This window comes from Acanthochromis polyacanthus, chromosome 4 (genome assembly GCF_021347895.1).
Source record: "Acanthochromis polyacanthus isolate Apoly-LR-REF ecotype Palm Island chromosome 4, KAUST_Apoly_ChrSc, whole genome shotgun sequence".
In the NCBI taxonomy this organism is placed as follows: Eukaryota; Metazoa; Chordata; class Actinopteri; family Pomacentridae; genus Acanthochromis; species Acanthochromis polyacanthus.
Genome location: NC_067116.1, coordinates 24,504,399 through 24,525,291, shown reverse-complemented (window position 1 = coordinate 24,525,291; position 20,893 = coordinate 24,504,399). Strand labels below are relative to the sequence as shown.

Here is a 20,893-nt window from a genome sequence, read left to right as displayed (position 1 = left end):
TATAGAAGTGTTCTAAACTAGCAACAGGTGCGCTGATTAGCAAAGGGTGGACAATGTGAGTTTCATTAAAGTCTCACCTTGTAATTTAGAAAAGAACACCATAACAAATAAGTTTTAGACAGTATTTTACAGTTTTATCCAGGAAGATAAGAAAACTGTCCATTATAGTTACTTTAATTTGGCTTAATCACCCAAAGCCTACTTTCTTTAAATTTGCCAGTTATACTATTCCATGGAAACCCCACAGTCAATGAGGCATTATAGGAATTTAGACTAATTAATAAAGGGAACAAATCGATACCAATTCAAGTATGAATCATTGTGGTGTGGTCCTAATTATTTACACACAAATGAGTGAGTGATAAGCGAATATTTAGGGGTTTTACAGCTCTAATTAAAAGTTGCCAAACAAACTGTCCTACAAGAGAGAAAATGTCAATACAAAGATCGGTACTTACAAGCAGGCCTAGACTGGGGAACAATAACCAGTGCATCCTGAAAAAAATAGCTTAATTAGCTGGGAATAAAATGCGACTTCATTATAGTGCTATTTTATTTTTAGATCCAGCAAAACAACACGATTATTTTACCTGAATTATTTGTTCTTTTTTGCGCGTCTTCTCATTCCAATCACGTCGTGTCAGTGAACGCAGCATTCAACCGCTCCTTAAAAGTTAATTATTTTCGTCTTTTTTCCCCCCCTTTTTTTAAGTAAAAGAGTGGAAAGTTTACCAAAGTCTATATTCTTTTTCGCTGTGTACTACTAGTCCCTTACAAAAGTACAAGAGGAGCCGACTCTTGAGAGCATGAGGGGAGGATGCAGAGGAGGCTGCTCAGAGGAGGAGTGGGTGGAAACTTGCAGTCAACAGAGCAGAGGGTTACAAAAGTAGGGTTCGGGGACCTACGGGGGCCTCTGAGTGGGTGTCATGGGTCTTGCCAAACTCTGGGCTTGCAGTCATCAGTGGATGTGGATCAAGTTAAATGGACAATTTATATGTAAAAAGACAAATAAATACATGTAGTGTTTTTGTAAACACTTGATTGAATGTCTACCTACAGAGAGGCAAATAGTGTCACAAGGTTCCAAGGAAGAAATGCATAAATGTCCAATTTCTGCATTTAATCAACTATAAGAAAGGCCAGTTATGTAATGTGCATACAACATGTAACATTTCTCAGTTTAAAAGTATACTGTTCCATATTTCAGTGCCAAGAAACTACGAACAAGTGTTACTGAGTGTCATCTTTACCACGAGTTCATGGTTTACTGAATATTATCCTTAGATAAGGAAGGTTTGGGTTTTTATAGAATCAAGCTACGTGAATTCATTGTAGTAATACAAGTCGCTGTATTATTTTTACATATCAAATTTTTACCATGTGATACAAAGCACTTAAAGGAAATAAAACAGTGCTCTGTGCTATGCATTAAGAAGAACCCCCAAATATACAAGTCTCTCCTTAGTGCAAATTGTATGTTACACAAAATACAAAGGCAAAGTTTTCTGCAAACATGAGAACAATATATGCCCTATTACAGTAAAGACAACATACACAGCAGAGAAAAGAGACAGTCTTTCATGAATTTTTACATATCAGCGTACCTGGCTGCTGAACAGTGACACCTCTCATGGTTATATTAATAAGAAATGCAGCAGAAGGTGGCCTCTGAAAAATATTGTACAACACTGAAAGCCTGGCACAGATAAACAATTACTTCCAATTGTGTTTATTCACTAATAATTACATTGCTAAACTCTACATGTTCTGCTGACTGAATTTTTAGCTCCAGGTCATGTGTCAATAATGCCTTTAAAGTGCTGAGAAGCAAAGTCTTACCAAACTCAGGAAGAGACCTCCGATACATCCCAGCACCAGCTGTGAGGAAGACTGCGTGAATATAGGTGCATTTCATTGATGGCTACGCTAAAGCAGTCTCTACAGTGTTTGCTGTTTGTGATGTGAGGCTACAAAAATATTACCCATGACCCAGCAGGAAGCTCTCCCGAAAGTTTTCTTAATGCCAACAGTTCATTTTTACTGTGAATGTTGATGGTGGAAGGACATCGTAAACAACAACATAAATATGCATTACACCCAGTGTGGGCTGCCGTTGGATGGCACACCTGGAGCAAGAGAGTACACAATCTTACTCACAACTCGATTTCTAACAGCAGTGTGAGTGGTGGCTCTGTCTTTGGTCAAGATTTCATCTTGTGAACTCTTGTCAGAGCCACCTGAACTTCTACTCTCTTCAATGCCCTGTTGGCTCCAGAAGGAGGACAAGGACTGCAGGGCAGAGAGGAGCTCGTCTCGGGCAGACATGATCGTCTGAAGACAGGGAAGCTGCAGGGACAGGGCCACTGCTCCCTCCTTGGACAGGCCGGTGATCAGCTCATCAACAGCCCTGGCAGAAGAGGAGATCAGCTCTCTGCAGCTGCTTAGGTCAGAACTTCTGTCTTTTCCTGAAAGGAGGATGACAGACTGATTAGTGGCATCAACAACAACAAAAATCTGGTACATTTTGACTGAGGCAGATTTTCTTCACATCATTTACAAATACATGTGTCCAGAATGCCAGTCACTATGTTTGTTAATCATCTATATTATTAAAACCTAGCTTTAAAGAAGGATCATAGCATTTTTAATAATTCCATGTTTACTGCTGAAAACATTCAGTTATATTTCACTGTAACTGCATTTAATAATAATAAAAAATTATATTCTTATAGTGCTTTTCAAAATACTCAGACACTTTACATTATAAAATCAGCAAACTGAAAATCATCTTGATGAATTAAACAAAACAAACTAGAAAAAATATTTTTGTCTTTTAGTACGTTGTTAGTCTCTCATCCTTGTGACCCAGTGACATCCAGAAGTCACTCTGAATAAGACTCAGGTAAACTCCCAGGCTATGTAAGAGTCAAAAGCTTCACCTCGCAAAGTTGTAGACAGAGAGGAATGCAGCTGTCTTATGGCCTGAGTTAACTGGAAGAGTTTGGTCGATGTAGCTCTCAGTCTCTGCAAATGAGAAGCGGTGGAATCCTCCTCCCCTTCCTCCACCTCCTCTGGGTCTGATTCTCTCTCCTGTTTGCAAACATGAACACGCCCCAAAAAATAGGAACAGGACAGAGTAAATAAACAGTACGGAATGGAAGTGCAAACCACATAAATGTTTATTTACCAGGTTAAGACAGACTGTCAACTACAGGGCAACTTTGCAGTGCCGAAATTTGTTGAGAGGAATGCTGTTAAACAAATTATATAATTCTGGTCTTCCACGAATCCATATTCCTTTGTATAATTAATAGCATTGCTTAAAAAATATATACATTTTAACAGCAGCAAGGGTGAGAATTTTCTTATGAGTATATTTTACACATAACGCATAGTGACAATACATAAGTCATTCAAAAAGCAACTGTTACCATTTATGCTCCTCTTTACAGCAACTACAAACCCAAACATTTTGGGTATCAAGTCTCTGCTACACTAAACACTCACTGCCACACGTACATCCATGATCATACACAAGTCTGGAGCTGCATTGCATGTCTTTCTCTAAGCTCACCCTGAAAGTAGCTGTTACAGGCTATAACTCAGGTTTATTTGACCACAATAACACTGTGGGCAGCAAAATGCTCCTGCGTCTATATGTGTCAATTATTGGTTTTTACAAAAAAAAACCTGCTAGTTTGTATGGCTAAGATAACGGCAAACAAGCCTGTTAAGCTGTGACTTATGCCATTTCATTCAACACATTCATTACGTGAACGATCGTCAAGGGATGACTGCCGAGAGATAAGCTTACAGAGCACTGAGCTTTACAGGAACAATAAAGGCTGAGTGGCATCTTTAACAGGGCTGTTGTGGGAGTGGATATTAATCTGTAACATTTAAGCCTGTGTCAAGATGGAACCTTGTTTTTAACCTTTACATATCCAGTGAAGCTTGGCCGAACATGTATTCTGCCTTTAGTCCATGGTTTAGTCAAGTGCCAGTAGTTTCTGTGATGAAGCTGCAGATGCTAGTGCCATTAATCATCACTCTATTTGGATCATTTTTCATTTAAGCTTAGCAAAGTAGAATTTGAAACATTACAAAAAAGCAAAGGGTAATATATTATTTAAGGTAAATTATAGTTTAGGCTATATAGTGGCACCAATAAGCCATTGTAATACTACACATCCATACAAACCTATTTTTGCAGGTAAAATACGTGTGGTGCAATAAAGTGCTTTTATAGTTAAATGAGTTACACACATTTTGAATTTAGGTCAACTCTGGCTGAAACTTTGTGAAAGGTTTTCTCTCATTGTACAGCTTTATCATATCATTGACAATAAGCACTATAAAACATAAGTCAATCAATTAAATATCACATGGCAGGAAATGTCTTAAGAAGGTGTTGCTTATATTTGTAGGAGTTGATAACATAATATATCAAAATTTACCTTCCTAAAAGTTTAACAAAACTTTCTATAGTGGAGGCAATACACACTTTGTTTAAATGCCACTATAGTTCTCAGTTTGTAGCTTATTGTGTAGCTGAAACTCACAGAAATATGGTAATGCATGTAGCTCTGCAGAGCACGAGCTAAATCGAGCGTCTTCGATTTTAGGCTCTGCAGGACCTGTAAACAGAGATGACAAGCAGCAGAGTAGCAGTTCACTATGGAGTTATGTTATTCAACAACAATGTACTAACAACATCGGTAATATCAGCTTAATAATAGGATGAATAAAATAACATTTTATTACTAAAAATGAAAAGGGAGGACAAAAAAGGAACAACATTTTAAAATAATCAGTCTCTTACTGGGTTTCTGGGATAAGCAAGCTGAGCATCTCTCAGCATTTTCCTGGTGATGGTGAGACTCTCTTCTAAAAGAGAGCGAATGCCCTTTGTGGTTCCCTTCAGCAGACAAGTGACCAAAGATTGCTGAAAAGATGAGGTCATATTTTTATGATCATATTTTTTAACAATATTGTTCTGCTGAGTTGCTAAAGCCACAAAAAGTAAAGCAGAGCATGAGGTTTTTAATTCTACTGATACCTCAAATAACCCGGTCAGTTCTCTCTGGTGGACAAACAATGTTACGGTGACACTATTTCTTACCTCAAACCTAGTTTGCCATCACCGTGAGGCATTTTCTCTTAATCGGTGTATATACTGTGTAAGGCATGACACATATAGCCAAGATTTGCCACTTCAAGCTCACTGAATATTGCTGCGGTACTTTACACAACATTTCTCTGAAATCACATCCAAGCAAACTTTCTCCAGTATTTGAAGTCTGTCAAATTGGATTATCTGTAGGTGACTTTTTTGTCATTGTTTTGTCTAGTTCAGTGATGCTTTTTATCACTGCTAAGTTCTGATATAGCCAGTGGTTGTTTCGAGTGGATTTTGAGAAAGGTAAAACGTTAAAAAAACCAAATGTGTATGAGTGTTTGTTTATACTTGTATAAGCTAATTACTTTGTTTAATAAAACTAAACAGAAGAGAGCACAGTTTGATTGAATCTTCATATGACCTTCACTGCCCCCTAACACTAAATGCTGTGCTCTTCTTAAGACAGAAGCAATTCAAATTATTTCCATATCATGTGTTATTAAAGCATGAGATACCACTGCACTTGCAAATCAAACATGTATTCAGACCATTAACTGCCTACCTCTTAATGAGATCCTCACAGCAAATACTATATTCTCTGGCATTGTGAATTGGGGGCTTGATTACAGTAGACCCCAGAGCCTTAACACTTATTGGTGGTGCTACCTTGCCTGTGGCCTGGACGCCCAGCCCCACGGTGTTCAGCGGCATGCCTGTCACTGCCGCCAGGTGGCCGAGCGCAAGCAACGCTGCATCCAGACACTGACTGCTCTTCCTGCGTGCTTCCACCACCATTGATGTGATTTCAGATTCGCAACCCTGGGTGGGAAGAAAAAATTTGTTTCAGTCCACATCAAGTCAGCATAAACAAACTGACAAACAGATTAAATTAAAATTGATTTAATAGTGAATCAATACAAGGAAGCCAACACAACAGTGGACAAAGTCTGAAGGGTCAGTAAATAAATTAAAATGCTACAAGATATTAAAAATCAGGATTGAGATGGGGAAAATTGTGTGTTTAGGTGCCGAGACTGGTAAGGAATTTAGATTTATTTTCCATATATTCATGTTCTGTTTGGGGCTCAAGGTTGAGAATTCCCTCTGCTTTGCCATTTCCATAGACAGAGCTCAAACAGCTCAGAGCTAAGATCCGTCAATCAATGCTCTGCATTTTGATTAGCCACCCCGTCTCCAAACTATGCCAAATTGAAAATCATTTGTCAGCTTAGATTTTGCACTCCTCTTAATTATATACTACAAGTGTCAGAAAAACCCTAATATAATGCCATTGTGTAGCTTTTAATGTGTGTCTGTATTTTTTTGTGTTTACCTGAATAAGCATCTGGAAGAATCCTCCCATCTTCTTGACTTGGCTCTTGAGTTCCTCAGCGATAGTATAGAGCAGGCCGGAGGAAGGTTTCACACTGGCCAACCACTGCATGGTAACAAACACTGCACTCTCTATGGCAACTGTAGCCTTGACCAGCTCGGTCTGAGCCACCATGTTACACGCAAACACTGCAGGAGAAAAAGCTGTGGTTAAAGTTTGATCCAATCCCATACACTTCAGCAGAAGATAAGATAATGTGCAAAATGATGTTTTTTAATCACTGCCACAACTGGACAACTATCAATCTACTGGCAAAGAATAAAACATTAGCACTAGCTTACTACTTCTGTCGCTAATAGCAGACTGATATCTAGTTGAAACTCACCGCTGTCCTGGCTGTTGTCATCCAGGCTGTCATACAGGTCAGATATGCTTTGGGACGCCGTGTATATCAAGTTCAGATCAGAGATTAGTTTATCTCCCATGCTTTCTTCTGTCCCACTACAACCACGCAGATGGGCCACTGACTGACCAATCAGCTCTTTGCAAATGCCGGGAATGGCAGGGTCTGTAGTGCTGGAGTGTGTGGAGGGAGGTTTGGTCACACCCATCAAGCCTGGATCAGGCAGAGGGACAAGATGATGTGGACACAAATGACCTCATCCGACAAAACATTCTTGCAATGTTGTATCATAACAAATGTTCATTTGCCATTAAATCTAGTCTGGTAGCCAGTGTTTATATAACAGCTGTAATATTTCATCATTGTGTGTAATTCCCCACTTTTTTAATCTGCCTTTTTAAACATCAAAATCAGATTTCGGTGGACTATTGGTGCTTGTCTAAACTTGACAGCACAAGATATTACATCAGAAGACACATATAATGATACATTTATGACAAATATTTGCTTCCTCATGTCCTCATTAAAGCCAAACCTTTGTTTAAAAAACAAAACAAAACAAAAAAAAAAAACGGGTCAGACAAAAGCATGATTTTTTGTTGTTGTTGCTGCACAGTTCCTTACCGGCAGATTGTGAGGAGCCATTGTGGAGGCTCTGAATCGGATGAACCCGGATCTCATAGAGACGCCCTGAGATTCTCCTGCTCTTCAAAAGACTCCTGCTCCTAAAGCCAGAAACAAGCATCAATCAGAAGCTGTGTGTGATGTACGTATGAAGGCAACACCCCATTTTAGATTTTTCTTAATCATTTCGTTAATGCTCTCGTTGAGAATGTCTCTCTGTTATTATAGACGCAGTTGCAGGCCATTATATTCATTACAGCTCAAAGTTTGTGTGTCAGTTTGTTGTGCCAACATTTTTTTGTTTTGCATTCTTGTCATCTTCTTCATTTGTGTGGACTTCTTGACAGCTATCATGCTATCATGTATTTTCAGGCCCTGCTGTAATGAGGGAATCAACAGACGGATTAGTTTAGTCACACTAATGTGGAAATGCATCTTTGGCATGCTTTGGATATTAAGGTTAAGTTAATCAGATTTTAAAAGAAAAAGAGAGCAGGAGAACAAATTTCACTTATTAGGAGCAACCTAGAGGTGAGAAAGTCAGGAAAGAGCAATGATTGTGGTCATGAGGCGTAGGCATGGGTTTAATGGGGTCAGAGGCAGAAGTAGGATGGAACCACAGACCCTGTACCATGTTTCATTTGGCCGGGTGTAGTGGTAGTTTGGGCACCACCAGGAGAGTTTCACAAAGAATAACAGCAGAAGAGGAAAATGTTGGCGGTTCTGCATGTACAACAGGTGCTGCAGTGCCTGTTAGGGTCACGCATTAACAAGCAAGAAACACAGGAACCCCTCATCCTGTTTATTTTTCTCAACACCTTGGCATGGCTTTTATGGAAATGAAATGAACAAACAGAATAAATACAATGAAGATGGAAATATTCTGTGGCCAGAAACTTCACGTCAACTTTTCTGAAAAGAAAAAAAAGAATGGGGTAAATGTCAAAAATGTGTGCCAGGTTGTAAATCACACTGCTGGAAACTAGGAGGACCTTGTAAAAATAACCAAAATCTTCCAAATGGTTAAACAAAAATGATTTTCCATGTTCCATCCACATACTTTTCAACTTTCCATATACATCTTTTTGCCTAGCACATTGTTCAAATTAAAATAGTTGAGCACGAGGTCTGTGGATTCAAGCAAGGTTCACACTTGCAGTGAGGTAGTCCTGGACTTCTCTAAGGGAGAAGTACATATTTTTTCCTACTGACATATTTCAAGTGACTGAGCAAGAATACCAAACAATTCCCCAAAATCTAAAAGGTCCCTGAATGAGGGACTGATGGATGGGAAGAGAGAGGAAGAGCTGGATAATTACCTTCGGCGAGAAAAGGAGGAGGTAGAGGCAGAGGAGGCCGATATATCTTGCTCCCACTCATCATCAGGGTCATAAAACACATCGTCATCTTTAGAGGTGGAATCCCCCTGTGGAGAGTAAAGTAGTGCTGACATGCCCAGTCTCATTTAGTCAACTTAATGAGAAAAGCACACCAAAGTGAGGCAGCCTCTCTCTGTCAGGCATTAAATAACCCATTCCAGACTGTAAATAAGGTCAAATGCCTGGGAAATTGGAAATTGAGTGTAAGATGATGTCAGGCTTTGAATATGCACAATGAGGAAGCGACAGGGTGGTTGACTGAATACGATTCATGCTTTATACATTATCTGATCAAAATACTGGTCAAATTAAATAAGCCAGCACTCACCAGATTCCTGTGAATTTAGCAGCCTGATCATGAGGGCACTCTCAACATATTATTTATCATTACGACACTATTAATAAAGGGCATAAACACCTCTCTGATTTTATTCCATCCATGATTATATGCAAAATATCCAAAGTGCCCAATAAATGCCATAAAAACAGGCTGAGTTAATCTGAGAAATTAGGCTGAAAAGCTGGAAAACAACCAGTACAAACTGATGATATATTCAGAATTTAGGATTTTTAACATCTGCAAATCTCGAGGTGATTTCCACTTCAGAAATCAGGTCTATCTACATATTAGCAGTAAAATTTTAAGTAGTTAAATGTTAGACATGTCAAGAAGATACTCCCTTGTTAATGTGTTTTTCAGATACTAAAACATTAATTCAATCAAAAGAGCAATGACTTCAGAGGCAAACCTGCTCGATCTCCCTCATGGCGGCCATGTTGTTCTGAAACTTGTCCAGGCTCCAAAAAGTTGTGATTCCCAGCTTTGTGTTTTGAACCCGCACCTGTAGCAGTCCACCTTGCTGCACGTTTTCATCTTCAGAGCTTTCGTGTCTGAAACAGAGAAAAGTAACATAAATTTTGACTACTCCTAATGATAATATTTGTTGAAAAATGGCCAGGAGCTGATATTTTCACTTTTCTGAATTGCTGAAAATGAGAACCGTAGCAGCAGCCACACTATTCTAAAAATCTGTACAAAACCTCACTGGAATTAATGATCATAATTGTGTTTGTAGCCTGAATAATCCTGTCTTCTCATACCTGCTGAAGACTGTGTGTTTCCTCAGTTTAGCACTGATTTTATTGGCTTCCTCAATCATCAAGGACAACTTCATGGCATCCCACTGTGGAGAGACTGAAGCACAGAAATGAAACATTAAAATCCCTGTAACCAACAGCCCTGAGTGAAAACCTGAGTATCTACTCAGTAGCACTAAAATTGGTGGGATTCACCTCCCAAGAACAGTTTTAATACGGTTACTTACATTACCCAATAACAAATGTGAGCCTGTATTTAGTTTGACCATGAGACGTGTAATTCTCAGAAACATTCTGCTGGTTGGGGCAATGGGGGTATAAAATCCTCAGCTTCAAAGAAACATATCACCTTACACTGCTGGTAGAATGCCTAGCTCTTCATACAAATAAAAAACTAAATGGAAACGAGGAATAGCATGATAGTCTTTACAGCACTCATATCTATGGATGTGGCCCAAGAGTCATATAGAGAAAATCTTCATTTCTCTGCTCTTTTTGCCTAAATAGCCGGCACAAACATGCAAGGTATTGTATGGACAGCTGAACAAGGTGGAGTGTGAAATAACATACATTTTGCTGTTTACTATCATGTTGAAAATATATTTATATTGAATTCAGTGAATAATATGCAACTTGGTGAGATTCAAGTTTTTACATTGTGCGGTTTTCTTGCATGTAGACAAATCACTATCCGTAAAAAAGTTGTTTACTTCCTCACAATAAATCACATATGAAATGTTATATAGCCTATTTGTCTCTGCTCCTTTTAGGTGCATGTCCACTTAATTGTTATTTTATGTGCTGGCAAACAGATTTAATCTAAGACTTCTGTCTTAAGTGGCAAACACTGCCCATACAGAACTCCCTTTAGATGGTGTGAACTGCTATGTTCAGTACCGACTTCAGAACCCTCACCCTTTCGGGAAGTGTGGTTTTCCCTTAAAGCTTTTTTCTTCTGCATCTCCTCCAGCTCTTTGCTGATCTTTTTCTTCTCCGCCTCCAGGGCATCAACAATCCTTGCTTGGCACACACGATGTTCCTCCATAGCCTGAAGTGAATAGTGGTAATGTAAACAATATTAAAAACCATCAGGCCAAAAACATTCTGCCTGAAGTCAGGCTCCACCACATCCCAAATGCCCCATTGGTTAAACATGAAACCCGGTTTCAGGATATTTGCTTAAGCCTCTCAAATTCATTTCATATCATCAGAAATCTTCAGAATGAGAAAATGAAGAGGATGATGTCATGAGCCGTTATAGATTTCCTGGACTCCGACTTCTGAGGATCAAGGGGAAAAAAAGGCTGACTGGAAAAAGATCTGTTTAAAATTTCACACTTCTCTTTTTATAGATACTGCAGATCGACCACCCACTAAGACTGTAGGCCACTTTTATGTACTTAAAGGAGAACACAGTGTCCTCCTGGAAACATTCAGAGTAGAGTCATCAAATTCTTAAGTTATTATCCATTCTGTACCTTTGGAGGCCTGCCATTCTACCATACATAGTTTTCCATACATCTTCAATCCATATGATAAACCTAAAGGCATATTTTATAGAAAAATAAAATGGTTTTGTTTCTTGATTACCCCTATTTTTTATTTTCTAGACATTGTCAGTTAGGTCATCAGTGGTCAATTTAGAAAACTTCACACATCATTTCACACGTGTGGGACATATGTTTGATACAACAAAACCTACTCCACACCAAAAAACATCCCAGGTATTCAACTCTTTTTTAAAATGAAGACAAAATTCAATACATTCTCTGGTGTTGCACTGAGTCCTGACCTGGGCCTCCATGTGCAGACGCAGGCGTTTCTTCTGGGTGTCCACCTCCTGCTCCAGCTCCAGCTTGGCCATCTTGAGCTCTGCCATTTGGCTGGCCACCCTCTGCTTGTCTAACTCCTGCTGACGCTTACGTTTAGTCTCCTCATTCTGAAAGAATGGGATATTGGTATTACTCAATACTGGTTGCATAATTTGAGAGGGTGTGGGGACATGCAGAGACCTACACTGTCTGATCGTTCTGTAAACTGCAGTATAATACACAAGGTTTAAGGAAATATATTTATTGGTTTGAATTTGTGGTTATTGCTTTTTTCAGTTCAGAAAACCTGCATGCAAACTGACTTCTAATAACTGCAATAGAAGAAGAGGTAACAAGACCATTTTTTCATTCCGAAAAAAAATAATTTAAAAAGAAATACAAGTCTTGTTTACCAGCTCACTCTCTAGGGCTCGGATTCTGTCTTCATAAAGTGCCTTCTGGTCAGATAGCTCTTTCTGAGCCACCTCCTTTGCCATTTGGATTCCCTGCATCATCTCCTCTTTTGCCTTTAAATGGGCTTCTTCAATTTCTGCCTCAAGTCTGGGACACACACAAAAATAAAAAACTGCTTAACGGGAATTCAGATTTTCATTAATAATTCTCAAGTACAGTGCTTGAAAGAGTGCACTGGTGGAGTGGTTTTACAGTTTTTCCTTTATCTAAAAGACCTTTATCTGGTGCTTTCTCACTCACTGTGCTCTTTGAGCTGCAAGTAGCTCGTTTTTGGCAAATTCAAAGTCTTTGTGCCCATCGCCTGCCTCTGTCCAGCATGATACTCGCTTCCCAGACTGCACCTCTGTTGGATGATTGAAGCGGAAGTAGTGGTCTCCACCAAGAATCACTCTGTCGCCCTGGAAGCCAGACAAACAATGAGAGGAGCGTCTGATAAAAAAAGCTTCAGACAGACAGGCTGTGAGTTTGGTCTATGAGTGATACGACAACTAGTTAGCTGGCAAAGATAAATGTTGAGAAAAACTTTTTGCTCTACTTACATGATGTAAGACAGTGGAGTTAGAGATGAGGTTGCCATTAACAAAGGTCTTGGCATTTTCCATAGGAGTGATGCTGACAGTACCATGGATGCTGGATATGACACTAAAAAAACAAAAAAAATCATGAGATTAACTTAATTACCATTTTAAACTGTAATGCAGACAGGCCATTAACCACAGCTGCTAATACTTGTTTAAGTAATTATTTATTCATTTAGATTCACTTGTCACTGTAATTTCCATTGCATTGCTTGTAAATTAACAACTACCTTAACATAGCTTAAATATCAAAATTCATCAGAGCAATTAAAACAGTACATGGTTTCTACTGAAAAATAGCTGATTACATTTTTACATATTATTATCCTCTTTGTTACTGCAGCCATTCACTTTTTAAACAAGCACACACGCAAGACTGCACACAGACTACATAATATTTATTCAACAGAACAAAGTTTCATTGTTTTTGCAGCCCTCCAGGGATTTGTTCTCACCAGTGCTGGTCAGCAATGAGGGCTCCAGTCAGCTGAATGTCATGGATGGATCCAGATTTGAGCTTGCCCACTGTGGTTCGACCTTCTTTGATCATGTAAAGAAGCATTTCAGACAGCTGAGGGTCCTCATTCAGATTCACCAGGTTGGGAAGACGGTTGTCCACCTTGAATGTCACACCTGCTTTCTATTTACACAAAGAAAGAAATACTTAGAGCTTTTCTCTAACATACAATTTAATTAGCATATGAATACAGGCATCTTTATTACAGCTTGTTGAAGAGTTTGTCAGTTTTAAATTTTATCTTCAGCACTGTGAAAAGATTTGTTTATTGCTGCACATAACAAAATGGACAGTATTGTACAAGTAAGAGAAAATGGAGTGAAACGACATGCTATGCAAAAAATAAATGTAAAAAAAACTTACTTGCAATTCTTTAGTCTCCTCACGTTTGCGGATTTCTGCTTGCTCAAGTTTCTCTCTCCATGCCCTGCAGAAAACGAAATATAACATAGCCTATGATCAAATTTGACTATTATCATCTGAGATGCATCTCCTACTCACTCAATTCTGAAACTTCTTGCTTTCTAAAATTTACAGAAAAAGGAAAAGGACAACTTTGCCTCAAGTTTTTTTTTTTCCTTTTTGAATATGATGCTTAGATTTCCCCTTACAAAAAAGTCTAAAAAATAGTAACAGAACTAAATCATTATATGTTCGCATCCATTAAGCATAACGATATGAAAACTGTGCAACTACATCCACACATATATACATTATACAAATATACCATTATTGGAACATGAATGGAAACCTAACAGGGAAAATGAAGAATCACTTTGCAACTAGATTTTAGTCAAATGCAGAAATTTCCAGCTTACACTTGAACACCCCCACCCTAAAATGTCAGACTGTATCATGTCTGATTAATAATGTTAAAATTATTGCAGTAATGCTGACCGGTTGGCTTCAACCATTTCTCTTTCTTGCTGACAAAGTTTGCTCCTCAGAGTGGCGATCTCCTGCTGGAACAGCCTGACTCTCTCTGGTTCAATGCCCTGGGAGCTCATCTGGGCTGCTCGCAGTTTATCCACCTCTGCCTTCAGCTCTGAAACAAAAAATTTGTCAAAATTGCTTTTTCACAAAGATAAATGCAGCAGCTTTGAGCAAACGTCTATATGAAATTGCAGGGAGTTACATAAAACGGCACAGAGGACATAAGGCCGAATAAATATTCAGATTTTGTCAGTGAACTGCCTAACATTGTCACTTATTGAAGACAGTCTACTGAGCAGCATTGACCTGATTTGTAATGTCTGAGTCATATACACTTTGAGCGTTTGACGCTGACAGCCGACGTGAGACAAATCCACACCAAGAGCTCCCCTTAGTGCTAAAAACTTCAAACAGCAGCACCATCGTCTTATGAAAAATAATACTTGCATGACAGTTAGCCGCCATGTGCAACTGACAGTGCATAAATATGGCCTGGAGGCAAGGTTAGGGCCAGGCTTTAATTTCAACTGGATAGCGCATGAGCTGTGATGGATAAATGGGTTGACAGGAGGGTATGTGGGACAGAAGGAGAGAGAAAGAGATCAAGAGCAAGCCTGCAACAGAAAGACATTCACCATATAAAGAAAGAGAAACAGACAGTGAGACAGAAACAAAGAGAGGTGGATGAAGGAGGAGCTAAAGGACAAACAGCCAACCAAGACATATGAAAATAATTAAGCTACTGAGGACAAAGGGGACTTTTAGGAATCATGCTTTATTGCTTAAAAATCTCATTTTGTACTGTGAGGCTTTTCTAGTGCACAAATACTGACTGCACCTGCAAAGCCATGACTTTACACTGCTTTGTATAGAGACGCCACATTCGCTGTTCTCTGTGAGTAAGGCTACACAGGATTTGTGCCGTTTGTGCGAGATGGCAAATGCTCAGACTCACAAAAGAACCTGATTATTTTTCAGGAAAGTAAGAGTTCCTTGAAGATCAAAATTGTTTTGTGAAGGTCACAAGGTTTTGTAGCCGTGCTTCACTTTCTCCCTACACTGATGTCACAGGCTACGGAGGCCAAGGACTTATCTCGGCCACAGAATGACTGAAAACCCAGCGACAGACAACAGTGTACTCACAGGCTCACACGCACTGAATAAAACTTAATGTTACTCTTTTCTATTTAGGCTTAGATAATTAAATTAACTGTATTAATCAATACAATTCAAATGCTTTTTGCAATGATTAGCTCCAACATTAAAGATTATAAACATCTTTGAAGGTGGATGGAATGGACATCTGACCTCTGATGAGCTTGGCATTGGTGTCCTCGTTGACCTTGGCTATATTAATGATGGTGCGGGCCTGCTGGGCGTAGCGCAGAGTGCTCAGGCTTTCCTCCACATTGCTGCCCGCCGGGCTCAGCGTAGCTATCATGGCCGTCTTGGAGTTCCCACCAAGGCTCTCTTTCAACAGCCTGCAGGAGAGAATAAATGGGACTTGGTCAAGATCATCCTTCTAAACTAAAATGCTGACCAGTTACAGATATGCTTAACCACCATGGTTCAGAAAAAAAACACCCCAATTTATACATATTCATTTATAATGAAATTCTGTTAATAAATTCTACATATCTTAAATTTGCATTTTGATTGTTAGTTGGTCCCTTCTGTTTTTGCTTCTTGTAAAAAAATTAAAAAAGAAAGAAAAGAAGTGCTAGAAAAATAAAAATAATTTATAAAATTAAAGTGTTTCCTCACCATGTAAGGACAGACTCTCTGTATGGTATAAAGACCTTCTTCCTGGTCAGTGCCTGGTCTGATAAGGCAGAGATGACCTTTCCAAGTGTTAGCAGGGATTTGTTGATGCTTGCACCCTCCTACAATGACAGTGAAATTAGTGAGTTTACCTTTTCTGTCTTTGATGAAACCACACAAATAAAAACAACAATTCAAATAAACTTGAACTTTCTGCAAGAAGGAACATTTTCAAAATCAGCAATCTGCACTTACTCATCATAGTCTCACAAACAACATTTCCATGACAACTTTGCTTGTTAACACAGCAGCAGTTGGTTATAATGCAACTACGGTACTAACAAAACATTTCTCATGTATCATTTCTGTGTGAATCTTCTGCCAAAAGCTGAGCAAATAGGTATAAATACAACTAAAACTTAGAGAAATCTCAGCCTAATAATCAATTCAAGATATAACTAATGATGACTGATTAATTCCCACATACTATTTGCTAATTATTGCTTAGGTTTCAACATGTCAAAATGAAAAATGGACATCACAAACTGCAAGACTCAAAGTGATCTCTGATAAATAGTTGATACACATATTCACTTAACAATGTAAACAGGAAAAGCAAATTCCCACATTTGAGCAACAGTTACCAAGGATAGCAATATGTATGTGTGTTTGTGTGTATACCCTGAGTCGGTCTCCACTTGTCTGGGCTGAGTTACATCGTTCGCTGCCTGCCAAATCAACCAAGTTGATCCTGCTGGTGATACTATGGTCATGCTCCTCTCCCTCCACAGATTCGGTCTGTGCACAAGCACAGTCAAAGGGATGGATGAACATTCAGCTAAAACACGTCCCGGTCCCACATAATCCATGTGTCACTCCAGAATAAATGTAGAAATTGTGTTGATTAGCATAGTTCTTACTTTATTAATTATTTACAAAAGCAAATGTCAGTGGGAGAGGTTTTATAAATATTTTTGGCTTTATTGTGCAACATTCAGTTGTGGTGTTCATGTCGATTAATGCTGTCGCATAGGAAACTGTACAGTCAAACCAAGTGGCCATACCTTAGTCTGGGTCATTACCAGGGTGAAGACAGAGTGAGATCTGGAGCTCTTGTCATTCATTCCTGTGGCTGCTGTGGCCCTCTGCTTGTTGCCCAGCTCCAGCCAACCCTAAAAAACAGACACAATAAATCATTGCACAATTATCACTGATTCTCTGACATCTCACTTGGAGATCCTTGACGCTTAGTATTCCTCTCCATTGTGTACCTTTCAATGCACTTTGAACACATTAACATCCTGTCAAATGCTTCTGCCTTTATTGCTTCCTGGGCTCTACTTGACACTGAACCCTGACTTGCTCACTCAGTCTGACTTGTTTTTAATCTGCTCAGAATTGAAAGAAGAAGGAATCTTAACAGCAGGTCCAACCTACCTGAATGTCATTGTAAGAGCTCACCACATTCCTGTGAAGAAATAACAAGGTCAACAGTTCAGCAGAACATAGCATTTACAAATGCTCATCTGACCTTGGACCTGAAAGATTAATACAGCAAAAGAGAAATATAGGAAAAGAATGAAAAGGGTTTTCTTACGCAGAGAGCTCAGCAACATAAGGACCATGAACTGGATGCTCCCTCACCCTCAGCTGGAAAGACAAATCAACAAGGTTTTATCTCAGGTCTTCATCTTCATAAGTTATTCAACACTACCAGTTAAAAAAAAGGTCACCTTAACATTATGCACTATGAAATTTGTGTTCATCCGGTAAATGTACACAGAAAACCTCAGGAAAGAAAAAGCAGCCACCGATTTTGCAAAAAGCAGGAAACATTTTTTATATAAAATCCTCAGAATTAGGGGAGGTTATGTTCCACGCTTACAAGTACAAAAAAAAAAAGCAAAACACATTTAAACTTAACCAGCAGTTCTTTTATTTCTTGAGTAAATTCCAATTAGATGCAAATTACTCACAGGCATTCTCCTCTGGTTTGGTTCATCTCTGGTCACCAGCAGGTCATGGATCTTTTCATTGTACACTTCAAAGTAGCTCATTTCCACATGGCATTTTACCTGAATACAAAAACCCGAATTGATAACTCGAGTTATGCAACCAGACTGAAAAGATGTCAAATGCACACATTCCAGTCTTTTAAAGGTTGGAATGCTTTCTGAAGAAAACCTTTTGAATTTACAAGCAAAACCTGCTTTGAAAGAGATATTTCTAAAAAAGAAAAAGAGCAATTAACCAGCAATGAATGCCTCAATGTGACACGTTACCTCTTCATTTTCCATGGAGGCCAATCTAGAAAAAAGCTCTTGGCAGAAACGTGGAATAACTCCAACCTCTTCCTCAAAGCCCATCATGCTGCAAAAGAAGCAATTTAAACAAATTTAAAGGGCAATTTTAAAAAAAACATGTCAAAAGGAGCATTCATTTCTAAGAGTATATAGAACAAGAGCACGACAGGGAATCTGATTCAGTGATGCAAAGGTGACTGTTTTAAATCGAAAAGAAAAACACTCACGTATATGATTTGCCAGAACCCGTCTGGCCATAAGCAAACAGGCAGGTGTTAAATCCCTCAAAGGCCCGGAGCAGCAGAGGTTTGGCCAGAGTCTCGTACACCGTCTGCTGGCCGGCAAAGGTGGGATCTCTGTCATCCGTCGAGCAGAAGGAGAAGTCGTATGTGAAGGAGTAGCTGTGTTTGGAGTGTGGATGCTGGACAACAGTCTCCTGGCCATTCATGAAGATGACCTGCACTGCCTTCTCTGCTTTCTCCCTAAAAGAAAGCAGAATATGGAAAAAGCACACTTTCAGAAATGTATTTCATCCACTAGAATTTTTTCCCTTTATGTATATCTGAGCACTTAGATAAACTGTTCCTTTACATTCATATAAGTTAAATGCCATATTTCCTTTTCAGTGTTTTAAAAGTTATTGACAAATATATTATCCTCATTTTCCAAATTACTTAAAGCATACATATAATCTGATTTAACTACTAGAAGTGTCAGATGTTACTTTGGGAAGCCCCAGGCTCTCACATGGTGACATGTATCTGTTCTTCAGGTCAGCCATCAGATTACAAACCTGGCATTGAAAGGACGAACTCGGACAGCCACAGTCACTGCACTGTTCTCCATCTTAAAGGAGTCCTGCTGCTTCAGAGTCTCACTGGGACGGGTCAGGAGTTTTTCACTGGTTGTTGGAGTGGTAGCAGAGGTCCTGGCCTGGGACAAGTCTCCCTTTTGATTTAAGGAGGTTGTATTTCTCCCTTGCTGCCCGGTGCTGAGTTTGTGCACACCTGCAGGCACTTTGCTGACCCGAGGAGCAGCTACAGGTTTGGCGTCTCCTGCTTGCTGTGCTCTGGATTTGGGCCTTTCCAGACTAGCACATTTGACCAAAACCGGTTTAGGAGCTTCTTTCCCTGCAAGTCTCTCGAACACGTCTCTCCGGGCTGCGATTTTCTCAAACGGGGTCTTTTTGGTGGGGGTTTTAAAGGTTTGGGCCTGGTCTTCCAGTTGCCTTCGTGTGGAGGAAGAGGAGAGCGTCTTGGTGTGAACCAAGCTCCCCTGTGCCCCCACATGAGCCGCAGCTTCTGCTCTGTTCTTTGCTGCAGTTTCTCTTAAACTCGTGGACCTGAATATACCGGGTGTCCTGCCGTTTGGTTCAGTGAGGACTTTCGGTGCTGGCTGCGGGGTGACACCGCTGAGCCCACGCTGCGCATTTTTATCCATGGAGGGAGTCCTGGTCCTCCGCTGCAGGGTGAGCCTCTTCTCCGGTGCCGGTGTGGTGTTCTGGCTACTTTCCGTCATTGTTTTATCAGCTGTCTCACCCCCGGTTTTCCTCCTTGACCTCCTCTGCAGCGTTAGTCGGGCCCGGTAAGGAGTATGCAGCCCACTGCCGCTTTTTGACAGCGCAGAGACGACATAAGTCCTGTTTACCTGTCGGCTTTTGTCAGACGACCTGCTGTCTTCACACGCTGACTCCCCAGATGATATCTCACTTTTAACCAACGTTGTGTCTGTCGCTTTCCGCTCTCTACCAGGTGTCCTGGACGTCGATGTTGACAGCAAATGATCATAATAAGCCGTGTGCTTTCTCGCTTGTACGCTAAATATCGACATGGCTAAAACAAGTGACCAACAGTAAGACTAGCTTGTTAAAATAAGATTAGCTAGCACTCCTGCTGCTGGAGCTATAATACACGACATGAAAAACATGTAAAACAGACGCAAAAACGACTTGAAATTTCGGCTAAAGGTGAATATATTTCCATTCGAATAAAGGTTTAGCTCAGTACAGACGAACAGAGCTACTTTTATTTATTATTGTCTCCACCTCGCTTCAGCCCTCACCCGCCTCAATTTCAAATTGTCTCCGTGAGCGGCAGCTGATTGGGTGAGCGCTCAGAGGTGTTACGTCACGCCGTGGTTGAGACGTGCAGGTACATCAGAGTGACGCTAGAGGGCAGCAGGACTGAGGTTATGTCACTGTATAGGAATGATGATCTCATACAAACCTAGGACGAACCGAGCTGCAACCAGTGGAACCACTGTGCCACTCCTGTTTCCTCTTCTAAAATTAGCACTCAACCGTTAAAGTGATGTATTCATCATAGCTTAAATAAAAATAACGCTTGTCTAACTGCTTATGCAGAGGAAGACTGCGAGATCCCAAAGAGAACCGGAAGTTTAGTACAAATTGTGCAGACTCTAATGGTGGGAATACATAGTTGCAATAAACTATCCTGCATATATTAATAATTGTCAGTGTTGATTCCTATCAAAATTTGTACATTTTACACAAAATTTTTCACTTTACATTTTTCTATTGCTGGACATAGTTAATGAACTT

At 39.7% G+C, this 20,893-nt stretch overlaps 1 protein-coding gene across 1 annotated transcript; it reads right to left on the bottom strand.

The window, feature by feature from the left end:
- Window positions 1-1,105: 1,105 nt before the first annotated feature.
- kif14 (kinesin family member 14) lies at window positions 1,106-20,869 on the bottom strand. Its single transcript, XM_022192856.2, has 29 exons — window positions 19,127-20,869; window positions 18,561-18,815; window positions 18,313-18,400; window positions 18,007-18,105; window positions 17,628-17,680; window positions 17,468-17,498; window positions 17,095-17,202; window positions 16,712-16,828; window positions 16,034-16,152; window positions 15,578-15,750; window positions 14,234-14,381; window positions 13,700-13,763; window positions 13,275-13,459; window positions 12,781-12,883; window positions 12,482-12,639; window positions 12,181-12,328; window positions 11,749-11,895; window positions 10,872-11,004; window positions 9,960-10,053; window positions 9,608-9,749; window positions 8,799-8,905; window positions 7,480-7,580; window positions 6,838-7,068; window positions 6,453-6,640; window positions 5,786-5,938; window positions 4,823-4,945; window positions 4,563-4,637; window positions 2,940-3,090; window positions 1,106-2,465 (listed from the first exon to the last, which is right to left on the bottom strand). Exons 1-29 carry the CDS (start codon window positions 20,161-20,163, stop codon window positions 2,092-2,094), a joined length of 4,905 nt encoding a protein of 1,634 aa, XP_022048548.1. The 5' UTR covers window positions 20,164-20,869; the 3' UTR covers window positions 1,106-2,091.
- Between the last annotated feature and the right edge of the window lie 24 nt (window positions 20,870-20,893).